Raw genomic sequence first — 12,666 nt, 5'->3', positions numbered from 1 at the left:
TGGCGACTTGAACAGGTGCAATCGGTTGGGTCTGGCCGGTATATTGGGTCCTCGATTGATTCCACGTATTCGTTCAGCTTCGTGCGTGGCTCTCGTCGCTCTCGCGGCGCCCTTTTTCTGGTTGACAACCGGGCCCGGGGAGGGGGAGGGGCGCTTGGTCTAGTTAGGGTTGCGGTTGTTGTGGATATCGGCGTAGTTGGTAGTTGTTCATGTTTGCTTCTAAAATAAACTTCTGCTCGCAATAGATACTGAGATAAGCTTGCTTCAATTTCGCAACATAAATATTTTCTAACTCTATCAAAAACGGTTTCAATAAAAACATATTCCCGTATATATTCACGTTCCAGCCGCGATTTCGAGTGCTCCCTAGGTAAAGCTAATAAGTTCTGTGATTGGAAACTGATGTCCAATTCAGTTTGTTTTAACTAAAGTTAATCGATAAAATGAGCCCCGAAATTACTTAAAGTTGCACTTCCTTTATTTACATATAATCTACATTCTATATGCTGGAAAGGTTCATCATAGTAAATAAATGTGTTTTATTGGTGTGCGTGTTATATGGAGAATTCTATTTAACGAAATGTTAAATGTGTTTCAAGGCTATGCCGCAATATTTGAGCCAAAGCCAAAACAAAAGCCCGTGCTGACTCAAGTCTTGGTTTCGGTACCTCCGACTCCTCCCCCTCCCCCTTTCCCCTTTCCCTTCCAAAAACCACACACATGTCCTATTTGAGTGTATTTGGACTTGGAACTTTCAACGAACCGTCTTCTAATTTGACATGGTGCTATGAATAAATAATAAAAGCCCAACGTTTGAAACTTCTAATTGTCTCGGAAACGTGATACCAAATGGGGACGAGCTTGTGTACATGCCTGTATTTTTATTCTTGTATACAGGGTGCTTCCTTGGGTGAATATATTCAGTGTACGGATCCACATAAATTTAATTTTTTTTAAGGAAATTTTTGTCATTGACCTCAATTGGCTACTTTCAAGGGAGGAGAAGGATTGGTATCCCAAGGTTACTGAGACTTCGATGTCCTAGCCAAAGGTTATAGAGGATTAAAAAAAAGAGTATTAGTTTGATTATATATATTTCTTCATAGCATATATCATATATCTTTGGACATAAATAGTTCGTAAATTAAACAAACAGGATTAAAGTAACATTTTTTTACTAAATTAAAAGTATATTTTTATACATACTTGAAATTTGGATAAAAGCATATCTCTTTTCCTGAATTTTGATACGATTAATAAAGTGGAAAAAATGATATATGCTTAAATCCTATTAAGATCATGCCAAACATACTCAAGCCTCGCAAAATGGCCTCGCAAAATGAAATAAAAAAGTCAAATTATATCCTTCATTTTTGATATGTAGAGTAATTCGCAGTCGGTTGCATTTGACTACATGTTTTTACCAGTTCAAATAATTCCAATCTTTATTTCTTAAATTCTGATAACATGATAAAATAATTTTCTACACAAATCCTTTTCCTTGTAAAAGCCAGAAGAGACACCCTGTATGAACTCTGAATAAGGGAATCGCATTTTCTTCAATAAAAGAAAATTTGCATTTGTTATTTTAAAGGTCAAGTTAAAAATGCATATGCATTCAAAAGGGCAGCAAATGGAATAATTTATTTGAAAATTATATACAATTTAACTAAATTAGGTTCTAAATACGAAAGCCCAGCTCTGGGTGATTATTCGTTAATTATGATGATATCTCGCTAAGTATCCGTGCACATTTATTTATATTTTCATTGTGCTCAATACAATGTTATCCCTTTAATCAGTAACCAATGTTTTGTAGCCCGAAAACAATAACATATGACCTTGATATTTGGGGCAATAGATAGGCTTGTATAACAATCAAAATAAATTGGTCAAGTCTCCAAAAAGTTCATGCTTCTGTCCCTTAATCAATATATTGATTAAATCCAACTGGGTTGCATCCGAAACAAATAAATGCCCTCAACATGTGGTCTCTGCCCTGTCTGTCCACGAGTTGAGCCAATCCAATTGATTGCCAGTTACTTAGCTAAAATTGATTCGATTTTAAGTGATTGCATTTGTTTTAATGGTGTTTTTAACAAGTCCCATTGGTATGTCGACACGTTCACTAATCAACAAACACGATTTTCCCATGGACTTTAAGCAGAAGGATTAAAATATTGAATTGATCTTAACCTAAGTTTGGAAATTTTAAAATTAAGCAATATGGATATACATTTATAGACACAGTACAAATACAGTAACAAATAATTCAATTCTTGTGCTTTTATTTAATTTCATTTTTTATTTAATATACATAATTATCAAGTTTATATATTCTTATGGTGCAGGGATTCCATATTTAATATTCATATATAAACGACACTGTTTGTCCGACTGATTAACTGGCTGACTGATTGCTGATTGATGCAAAACTCATTTATCATAAATTCCACCCTCAACTATGGAATATATGTGAAAAACGGATAAATTAAACTTTTTCGCTTACCATTTGATGGGATTAAAACTCATTTCCAAATAACTTTAGGAACATTTACTTTCACCTGGATTTCAATCCAGCCAAGGGTTTGCTTAAGAATATTTGGAATATATTACATATTTTGATAGCTTTCATACGTATTTCAAAGATTTTCGAAATCCACCCCAACTTTTTGAAAACTTTTTGAATACGACGTGCATTTCACATGAGCGTAAAAAAAGGTGATAAAGGTGATGTCTACATTTTGAAGCAGAAACCTTTACCCGGGTAAAGCCGTTCAATGCCCGCTAATAATTTTTAATCGAAATAGTATTGAACGTTGGTTTTTCAGTGTTGATCCGGTCTAGTCGCATATAGAAAATATGTAAAAAGGCGCTCCCATGCTGATTGTACCATGAATCGTTATATAACACTGTCCCAACTGGGCGATGGAACGTATGGCACCGTTGTGCTGGGCCAGCGTAAGGACACCGGCGAAAAGGTGGCCATAAAGCGCATGAAGCGCAAATATTATTCCTGGGAGGAGGCTATGAATTTGCGCGAAGTGAAGGTTCGCATTTGATGCACTTAAAATTCCCAATTGAGTTAATTACGGATTTGTTTTTGCAGTCTCTGAAGAAACTATCGCATCCGAATATCGTAAAGCTGAAGGAAGTGATCAGAGAGAACGACACGTTGTATTTTGTGTTTGAGTACATGAAGGAGAATCTATATCAAATGATCAAGGATCGTGACACGCATTTACCGGAACCGGAGCTCAAGAGTATTCTGTTTCAGGTAAGTCAAGGATTACGGATAAGAATTAAAATGTATTCATCTTCTGTTGTTGCAGGTCTTGACGGGGCTGGCCTTTATGCATCGGCATGGTTTCTTTCATCGCGATCTCAAGCCCGAGAATCTGTTATGCTCGGGCCCGGAGCTGATCAAAATAGCGGACTTTGGGCTGGCGCGAGAGATACGTTCCCGGCCGCCGTTCACGGATTATGTGTCCACGCGCTGGTACCGTGCGCCGGAGGTGCTGCTGCACTCGACCAACTATGGCAGCACCATTGATCTCTGGGCCATGGGCTGCATCATGGCCGAGCTGTACACGTTCCGGCCGCTCTTTCCCGGCAGCAGCGAGGTGGATCAGCTCTTTAAGATTTGCTCCGTGCTGGGCACGCCCGGCAAGGTTGGTTTTTGTGCGTATGTCCTCAGAGATTTATGAGCTAGCTTTTGGTTTTCCCAATAACAGAGCGACTGGCCGGATGGCTATCGACTGGCGGCCATGATACATTTCCGGTATCCCGATTGCATTAAGGTGCCACTGGGCAGCGTGGTCAGCCGCTGTAGCCAAAACGGTTTGGATTTGCTGGAGGATTTGCTGGCGTACGATCCCGAGAAACGGCCAACGGCTCAGCAGAGCCTCAAATATCCATATTTCCATGCGCTCAAGCGCATCTCGCCCACGGCGGCTGCCAAGGCCAATGTGAGGCTCAGTTCCAAATATGCTGTCCTACCTCCCACTGTGTCAAATAATGTGCTTCCGGTGCAGGAGAAGCTCCAGGCCGTGACTGAGCTCATACACCAGAGCAACAACAACAACAACAACAGTAACAACAACAACAACAGCAACAACAACATGAAGAGCAATGGCAAGACCCTGTTCAATGGACAAGTGAGCAAAAATGTGAGCATGCCCCATAATTATCAGCCCAAGCTGAGTTTCCTCTCCAACAATGACTTGTCCGGAGTCGGAGTGGGCGTGCTCCCACCCACAGATGCATCCAGTCTGGGCTTGGGCATGGCCCAGCAGCAGCAGCAGCGGCAGCAGCAGCAGCCGGGCAAAGAGTCCATCAATGATATTTATCTGAATCGCAACATTTCGCAGCTGTTTGGCCTACCAGCTCAACCTCAACCTCCACCTCAGCAGCAGCAGCATCATCCCAATGTATCCTTCAGCAACACGTCGACGCGCAATGGCGGCGCCATCTATGTGAATGGCAGCCAGTTGAGCTACGAGACGGTCAACAAGAATGCCAAAAACAACAGCCGAGTGGCATCGGGCATGGGCGGCTACTATGTGCAGACGCGACCTGCGCCCGCCCTGCTGCAGCCCGAGGCCAAGGTGTATAATATGTTCTCCAAGGTGAGCGCCATCCCGGCGCCGTCAAGCATTATCGTGCGCCAGCACCAGCACCAGCCACAGCATCCCTTCGAGCCGACGTCCTTGCTCAATGGAGCTGCCATCCGGCTGTCGGCGCGTTCGCAGGCAGCGCCGCCGGAGGCAAGGCTTAAAGCTGACGACCTGGATCTGATACTCGGGTAAGTAGACAAATCTACATCTGCTGAAGATGATCTTCAAGGCATATATAGTCGACTTACTTTCTTTGAGCTCGAGAAAATAGTTTATCCTGTAGTTCGATCCTTATGAAAGTTCCAATTCAAATAGTAAAATACAGTGCGCCCTCGCTCAATGCAACCCATTAAAAATCTAAGTTATTACAAGAAGCGGGGTCCAAAGAAATGTCCAAATTAAAGAAAATCGGTTACATTTTTTTAAAACAAATAGAAACATCCGTTTATACTTAGGTAAATTAATACTTTGCTGTACAACAGTTTCGCGAAGTTTCAAAATGTGTTTTAGTGGGTGGCCCATTTCTTTACCAATTTAATGCAATAGTTAAAACAACTAAAATAATTTGAAGCATATCGATTTAGATCCCTTTATTGATTTTCTCCAATATTTCATATTTTGGTCCCATTCATAATATATACTTTATGGGGTTGGAGAAGCATACGTCTGCCTGTTAAACAAATTTGAACCGACCCATTTTTGGCAACAATTTATTTTTTTAAATACCAATTAATACGCAGGAATCATATATTTTACATTATTTATTTCATTTTTCCGAAATTGTATGTAATTTACTCGAGATATTACAAAAATCATCAAATATTTGGCATTAAAACCAATTAAGTTTTTGGCAAAAATTGTGAAATAACTTTATTATTATTTATTATTATTATTATTATTATTATTTTATTGTTATTATTATTATTCATTAAGATGTTATTTATCGAAAAATGATAAAGACATTATAAAAAAACTTTTCATACAAGTTTTGCTGGCACGATAAGATTTCTGCAGATTAAAAGAAAAAAGTATTCGTAAATTTGGTTTGTCCCCAGCCGTATCGGGTATATTTGTGTTTGGTCTGTGTTGTCAATCAATTCTATTGTTTAAAATGTTTGAGCACTTAATTCCTATTTATATCCATAGCTTGTTTGATGCAATTTGTGGCCTCTGATGTGTTTGTAAATAGTTTGAATATCTTTCATCCATTGACACAGCTCGAAACTGAAAACGTCGGCGAAACGTCAGCGCAATGCCAAGTCGAACATCCTGCTGGAGGATCTGTTCGGACATCTGTCGATGGACTCGGACAGCGATGGCAAGTATCCGCACACAGTGCCGCCCACGCAGCAGGCGAAAAGTGGCCAAACGACGACCAGTTCCCAGAATGGACGCGACTTCTTCAGCGAGAACTTCAAGCGTGCCGCCAAAAAGCGTAGTCCCAACAGCCTGGAGGCGAACAATGGCAGCCGCACAGATTCCCTGTCCACGAATCCGTAAGTAGCGGCGACACATTTGGCATGGCATGAATGGACTGTGTATTTGTATTCGAATCAAATCAAATATTCATAATCATATTGTATTTGGTCTTTGATCATCAGAAATTTCATATCTTTGGCTTCTTCTTTTAATGTCTATGTCGTCTACTGTACTCTACTCCTATCTCTATATGTACTTTGTCTGTTGTTTTCCTTGGCTTTTCATTTGCTTGTCATTGAACACTGAACATTTTGTGCGTTTCCTCCCCCCCTCAGTGATACCCAAAACGACTCCTCAATTGATGAAGATTGTCGCTTTTGGCCCATAAGGTAAAAATCTGCATTCGTAACAAATTGTAAATACATTATTTTTGTTTTCATAGACCAAATTTATTTGAATGTAGTTTTGTCATCATATATTTATTTATCTTATTGTTACCAATTAAAAGAGTATGATATTTAGCTTAATTTAAATAATAGGGGTACTCCCTGTTATGAGCTTTAATATGAAAAACACATAGAGTAAAATTTCAATAATTTTTCCATAATGAGCTCATGCTATGTAAATGTTGATTTGTATTAATTGCTTCGATAATGTAATCCAACTATTAGTAAAATCATTATGGGGAATAACTTAAATATTAAAAAAATAATAATTACAAGACACGAAACTGACCCCGTTCAGATTGGGAATACTCACCGGAGGCAACTTCATATTGGATATTTGGAAAGGAATTTTTTGTTTTCGTTATCGTTTTTCGGGTTTAGTAAATCTGGATTTTGAGCCAAAAACCTGTTGGATTGTTGCCATCGATTTAAAATTTAATATTAAGTGTAGTTAACTTCACGAATTTGCATGTTAATTAGAAAGATTAGAAAGCCACAAGAATATTTCAGATATTCAGACTCATTTTGCAAACGAAATTCTAAATCTGTAATTGATAAATTTCAGAGCACAAAAAATACTTAAGGAAAAGGCTGCTACGTTTCCCTGGGATGAGACGAACAAAACGGAAGACGAGAAACTAACCGCCTGGATGGTCGCCGAGACTGGTAACTTTAATTTGGGTAATCAGCAAGCGTAGAAGTTGGATGCACTCCATTAACTAGCGTAGAGTAGCGTATCTAGCGAGCACCCAATACCGATTCGATGCATTAATTGGGTGCACTTTTTGGAATTCGGAAACAAAAACTAACATCAATTGTATTGCAAAAGCAAAAGGAACTATGCGGCTTCTAATTCTCATTGATATCTTTCACATGACAGGATCGTTGTTGGAGAACAAGTTTTGATACTGAAGAACTGATCGTGGGATTGGGAATACGAGTACTCGTTTATGTCGTCGTACCTGAAACTCTGGAACCTTCGTTTCGTGTTAAATCTACCCAATTAATTGCAGCGCGCGCCTTTCTATGTTTTCTCCAAACAGAGGATACTCATCGTGTACATTTACGCAACGTCTTAACTAAACTAGATGTGTTTATAAAATCCATTAATTTTAATGCTGTGATAATGATAAAAACGACGTAAATATGTAAACATCATAAGAAATATATAATGTTAATGGTTATTATAAGTCGAAAATAAATTATGTCTAACTGAGAAATTGTTTAGCTCTCAATTCTTTTAAAATACTATTTAACATGCCTGTTAAATTGGCAAACATTCAGTTTACCTGTTAAATAGTTGATGAGACTGCATTTCAGTGCTGCCACCTTGCAATACTTTGCAAATATGGCAGCACCGAACTTAGCTGTGTATTTTGAACCCTTAACCCGGTCAACCAACTGACCTTGAATTTTACTTTAATTAATCATTCGTAAAGTACGCGAATTCGGGTTTTATGCTGAATTTCAGTGCTGCCACCTTGCAATACTTTGCAAATATGGCAACTTTGCTATGCATTTTGAAATCCCTCGACGCGCTCTGCCAACTGACCTTAAATTCTACTTATTAAATTATACCAAAAGTTTTTCTAATGCGGTCTTAGTCTTTTCTGTTATGTCTTTTTCAAATGCTTCAAATGTAAGCCAAAACGCATCAGATAACATTTCCCTTATGTCTGCAAGCTGCAGAGATGCGATTTCAGAGAGACGCGGGGATTGCGTAAGCGATTGCACTGTCGGGGATTCGGTTTCAGCTTCATAACTTGGCCAGGTGTAGCCAGATGTGTTGGCTGGGCATATATATAAGGAAGGTATCGCGATCAGTTTCCCATCAGTTCACTAGATCTCGGCTTTGCGTCAGCTGCGTGTGAGGCCGTCTTTGCAATTAAAGCTCAACTGAAAGCACAATGAACGTCTTGGTATGTGGCCTACAATTTATTTAACATTTTATTATTACCATATATAGCTCTAATGTATTTATTGCAGAGTATCAGTCTGACTGTTTGCTTGATCCTGTGCGCTGCAGCCACTGAGGGCGGCATCCTAGCCGGCCATCCAGATGAACTCATCTCTAGCCCAGCTCAATACGAGTTTCATTATTCCGTGCACGACAGCCATACGGGCGATGTGAAGGATCAGTTCGAGCATCGACGTGGAGAATACGTTACGGGTCGTTACTCGCTGATCGAACCCGATGGACACCGTCGCATCGTCGACTACAGCTCGGATCCATTGCTGGGCTTCAATGCGCAAGTGCGACGCGAACCCATCTCCATTATCAGACGTCATTAGAGCAACAAAAAATGTAGATATCAATCATAATGCCAGATTTGCATACTACTATTAAAAGGCTGTTCAAATTCTATACTATTGTTTTATTTCGAAGGTGGGTTATGGTTATAAACAAATATTTTAGCAAATTAATATTAGATCGATGAAAATGTGTTTGATTTAGTGCGTTGGAATTGTGTGTGAAATATAGAGAAATTTGTTTCGGCCAACAGTGTAATAAAATTTTCTAACGGTATTATAATTTTTTAGAGTGGAAATTAAAAAAATTCCTTATTTATCTCCATAAGTTTATATGATTCAAAGTGATTAAACTAAAATAAATATAAGTCTTATCTAATTCAAGCCTTAACGTTACCCGTAAATATATACAACTTCTATATAAAATGTAATATTCAATATTTCTTAAAAGGTATTTTCCTTAAATCATAGAAGGCATAATCAAAGTTTAAAGAAAATATTTCAAATTGGATTCAATCCAATATCATATGTTTCTTGCTAATGAAATTACAGTGTTTAAAATAATGGTATTTATTATTAGTTCCATCCTCCATTAGAAATCCCAATTATGTTAAGTCCAACATAACATTCTTTTGTTATGTTAACGTGTTCATGTTAGGCTGTATATCTGTTAGCAAATGGAGTGCTGTTACATTAACAGCTGTCGAGTATAGAGATCTGAGAATTGATTTATAAAAATGCATTTATTGCGTTTGTTTTCACATATTTGTAATATATAATACATAGGAAACACGGATTTATAACGAAACGTGTGCGTATATAAATCGTGTTTAAAGAGTCCTAGCAGAGGGACTGATGCGCGTAGATGTGTGAAAGTAGAGGTGAGGACAGGAAAGTGTTTGAAGATCTGGCTAGAAAATGTTACAGTTAAAGTTGCTTTGAGTTGAGTTGAGTGTTCAGTTTGAGATGGGTCGTCAATGCAATGAAATCAGTGTTTGGATTCTCTCTCTCTCCCTCTCTCTGGGTTTCAGTTCTGTAATCCATGATCCTATTGGTACAGGCCCAAAGACAGCTTAGGGGCAGCCAGGAGCTTGGGCTGCGCATAGGCCAGCGGCAATGGAGACACAATCTTGGCAAGGGGCGCAGCCTTAACGATCTTGTGGCCCAGGGGTTCACGGCGGACGACGGCATTGAAACCGTTGTGGGCATCTGATGTGTAATCCACGATGCGATGATAACCATCGGCATCGATCAGTGTGTACTGTCCCTGGACCTGATCGCCCTTGCGGGACTCCGTCTGGCTCTTGATGTCGCCGGTGTGCTCATCGTGCACCGAGTAGCTGAAATCGTAATGGGCCGGCGCCTCCACCTCGACGGTCTTCAGCAGCGGCTTCACAAGGTGCGTCGCTGGCGAATGGTAAATTGGACTCAGCTCAATGGCAGCGGCAGCAGCCACGCCCAGAACGAACACAGACATTAGCTGGAATTGGAAATGAAATCACATATATCGAAATCCAAATCTCTTTTAAAGTGCACTTCAGTTGCAAAACTCACTGAGAACATTTTGCGTCTAGTTTTGAGTTATTAAGTTTTGATATTGGGCTGTTTGTTGGATCACTTCACTTGAGGCTCCTGCGCTGAACTATGTCGCCAAATGTCGCGAACGCAACTTTTATAGCAAATTTTCGAGACCACAGTTCGAGCCCCACCTCCACGGTGCGTGTGGATTAGTCCAAACCTGAACCGGAATGCCGCCAAATGTAAAACAGTTACTTTTTGTTTTGCCATTGCGGCATTGATTGCCAATATTTTGTATTAACGCCCAAATAAAAATGAAAATAAAAATTCAAATAAAAATTAGCTTATATGCTGAGCCAGTTTGCAGTTTTGGTTGTATATCAAATCGACTTTTGTTTCTAAGCAAACTGCTCTCCTATGGGTCACGCGAACAAGGGATAAGCTGAGCCAAACTGATCTACTGATCAAATGCCCAACAATGCAGCCAGCAATCCATTTAAATAATGAGCGTATTTCAAAGTCGAGTGAAAGTAACGTTAGAAAACTAACTCTGGACTTTATAATAAATCAAAAATGAACAGGTCTCAAATATATATAATATTAGAAAATATTATCAATTAATATAATAGACAAATAGATATCTATACAGTCATCCAGTACATTTAAACTATTTGTTTTTAGTTTTTATTTTAAAATGGAAAGGTTTCTAAAGCCAGCATTAAATATTTATTTACCCATTCTTGTTTTCAAATAGATGTATTTAAAATAAAGGTTGTATATATTTTGACAAAAAAAAAAAATAATGTCCGATTTTAGAATTTTATTCCATTTTCGACTTAAAAAAAGTTATGGCCCCAAAAACGTTTCGTTTTAAAAAAAAGTTATGGACCAAAAAACGATTCGTTTGTAAAGTCAACCTTTCTTGATGGTTTCTTGGAACATTTCGGCCAAATACTGTCCGATTTTTGAATTTTATACCATTTTGGACTCGTAAGGATCAGTACTATCGATCGGCATTAAAAAACAGAAAATCTAAATTTTCACTAAGATCGTCAAAATGGCAAAGTTACATCACGATTTTTCTTAAAATCGAAGTCGGTTCAAAAAACAAAACTTTTTTGATGATTTTTTTTGAATATCTTGGGCAAATAACGTCTGATTTTTAAATGTTATACCTTTTTAAATTCGTACGGATCCCTACTATCAATTGGCATTTAAACATTTCAAAAATCGATGGGTTAAAAAAAGTTATGGACCAAAAAACGATTCGTTTTTAAAGTCAACCTTTCAAATACTGTCCGATTTTTGAATTTTATACCATTTTGGACTCGTAAGGATCAGTACTATCGATCGGCATTAAAAAACAGAAAATCTAAATTTTCACCAAAATCGTCAAAATGGCATGGCGACACGTTTTTTCTTAAAATCGGAGTCGGTTCAAAAAACAAAACTTTTTTGATGATTTTTTTTGAATATCTTGGGCAAATAACGTCTGATTTTTAAATGTTATACCTTTTTAAATTCGTACGAATCCCTACTATCAATTGGCATTTAAACATCTTAAAAATCGACGGGTTAAAAAGAGTTATGGACCAAAAAACGATTCGTTTGTAAAGTCAACCTTTCTTGATGGTTTTTTGGAATATTTCGGCAAATACTGTCCGATTTTTGAATTTTATACCATTTTGGACTCGTAAGGATCAGTACTATCGATCGACATTAAAAAACTGAAAATCTAAATTTTCACCAAAATCGTCAAAATGGCACGTTTTTTCTAAAAATCGGAGTTGGTTCAAAAAACAAAACTTTTTTGATGATTTTTTGAATATCTTGGGCAAATAACGTCTGATTTTTAAATGTTATAACTTTTTAAATTCGTACGAATCCCTACTATCAATTGGCATTTAAACATTTTAAAAATCGATGGGCTAAAGTTATGGACCTTAAAACGATTCGTTTGTAAAGTCAACCTTTCTTGATGGTTTTTTTGGAATATTTCGGCCAAATACTGTCCGATTTTTGAATTTTATACCATTTTGGACTCGTAAAGATCAGTACTATCGATCGGCATTAAAAAACTGAAAATCTAAATTTTCACCAGAATCGTCAAAATGGCAAGGGGTTACATAACGTTTTTTCTTAAAATCGGAGTCGGTTTAATAAACAAAACTTTTTTGATGATTTTTTTTGAATATCTTGGATAACTCGATTTTATGTTATACTTTTTAAATCGTACGTCCTATATCAATTTTGGACTCGTAAGGATCAGTACTATCGATCGACATTAAAAAACTGAAAATCTAAATTTTCACCAAAATCGTCAAAATGGCGTAATCACGTTTTTCCTTAAAATCGGAGTCGGTTCAAAAAACAAAACTTTTTGATGATTTTTTTTGAATATCTTGGGCAAATAACGT

At 37.8% G+C, this 12,666-nt stretch overlaps 3 protein-coding genes and 1 long non-coding RNA gene across 4 annotated transcripts; 2 read left to right on the top strand and 2 right to left on the bottom strand.

Moving 5' to 3' along the window:
- The first annotated feature begins 2,883 nt into the window (after nucleotides 1-2,883).
- Nucleotides 2,884-7,657, top strand: LOC135428556 (uncharacterized). The gene is made up of 6 exons (XM_064682623.1): nucleotides 2,884-3,050; nucleotides 3,110-3,277; nucleotides 3,333-3,671; nucleotides 3,735-4,804; nucleotides 5,834-6,112; nucleotides 7,047-7,657. The coding sequence occupies exons 1-6, from the start codon at nucleotides 2,895-2,897 to the stop codon at nucleotides 7,177-7,179; spliced, it is 2,145 nt and encodes a 714-aa protein (XP_064538693.1). The 5' UTR covers nucleotides 2,884-2,894; the 3' UTR covers nucleotides 7,180-7,657.
- On the bottom strand, nucleotides 6,553-7,091 carry LOC135428566 (uncharacterized). Its single transcript, XR_010436277.1, has 2 exons — nucleotides 6,795-7,091; nucleotides 6,553-6,727 (listed from the first exon to the last, which is right to left on the bottom strand). It is a non-coding gene; the product is annotated as an uncharacterized LOC135428566 (long non-coding RNA).
- Nucleotides 7,658-8,315: 658 nt separating the features above from the next.
- On the top strand, nucleotides 8,316-8,827 carry LOC135428494 (pupal cuticle protein Edg-84A). The gene is made up of 2 exons (XM_064682545.1): nucleotides 8,316-8,400; nucleotides 8,468-8,827. Exons 1-2 carry the CDS (start codon nucleotides 8,389-8,391, stop codon nucleotides 8,771-8,773), a joined length of 318 nt encoding a protein of 105 aa, XP_064538615.1. The 5' UTR covers nucleotides 8,316-8,388; the 3' UTR covers nucleotides 8,774-8,827.
- A 628-nt stretch (nucleotides 8,828-9,455) lies between these two features.
- On the bottom strand, nucleotides 9,456-10,600 carry Cpr30F (Cuticular protein 30F). Its single transcript, XM_064682337.1, has 2 exons — nucleotides 10,286-10,600; nucleotides 9,456-10,211 (listed from the first exon to the last, which is right to left on the bottom strand). The coding sequence occupies exons 1-2, from the start codon at nucleotides 10,292-10,294 to the stop codon at nucleotides 9,780-9,782; spliced, it is 441 nt and encodes a 146-aa protein (XP_064538407.1). The 5' UTR covers nucleotides 10,295-10,600; the 3' UTR covers nucleotides 9,456-9,779.
- Between the last annotated feature and the right edge of the window lie 2,066 nt (nucleotides 10,601-12,666).

This window comes from Drosophila montana, unplaced genomic scaffold, assembly GCF_035044405.1.
Source record: "Drosophila montana isolate Dmon_TW-CO22-7 unplaced genomic scaffold, ASM3504440v1 contig_1408_1, whole genome shotgun sequence".
NCBI lineage: Eukaryota > Metazoa > Arthropoda > Insecta > Diptera > Drosophilidae > Drosophila > Drosophila montana.
Note: the sequence above shows the minus strand (reverse complement) of the source record. Positions and strands in the feature narration are given on the sequence as shown.

Bases quoted from the DNA above. Each gene is read 5' to 3' on its own strand.
- LOC135428556 (XM_064682623.1), top strand. From the start codon at position 2,895: ATGAATCGTTATATAACACTGTCCCAACTGGGCGATGGAACGTATGGC. The intron at 3,051-3,109 runs GTTCGCATTTGA...TTGTTTTTGCAG, and splicing joins TGAATTTGCGCGAAGTGAAG to TCTCTGAAGAAACTATCGCA. The intron at 4,805-5,833 runs GTAAGTAGACAA...CCATTGACACAG, and splicing joins GACCTGGATCTGATACTCGG to CTCGAAACTGAAAACGTCGG.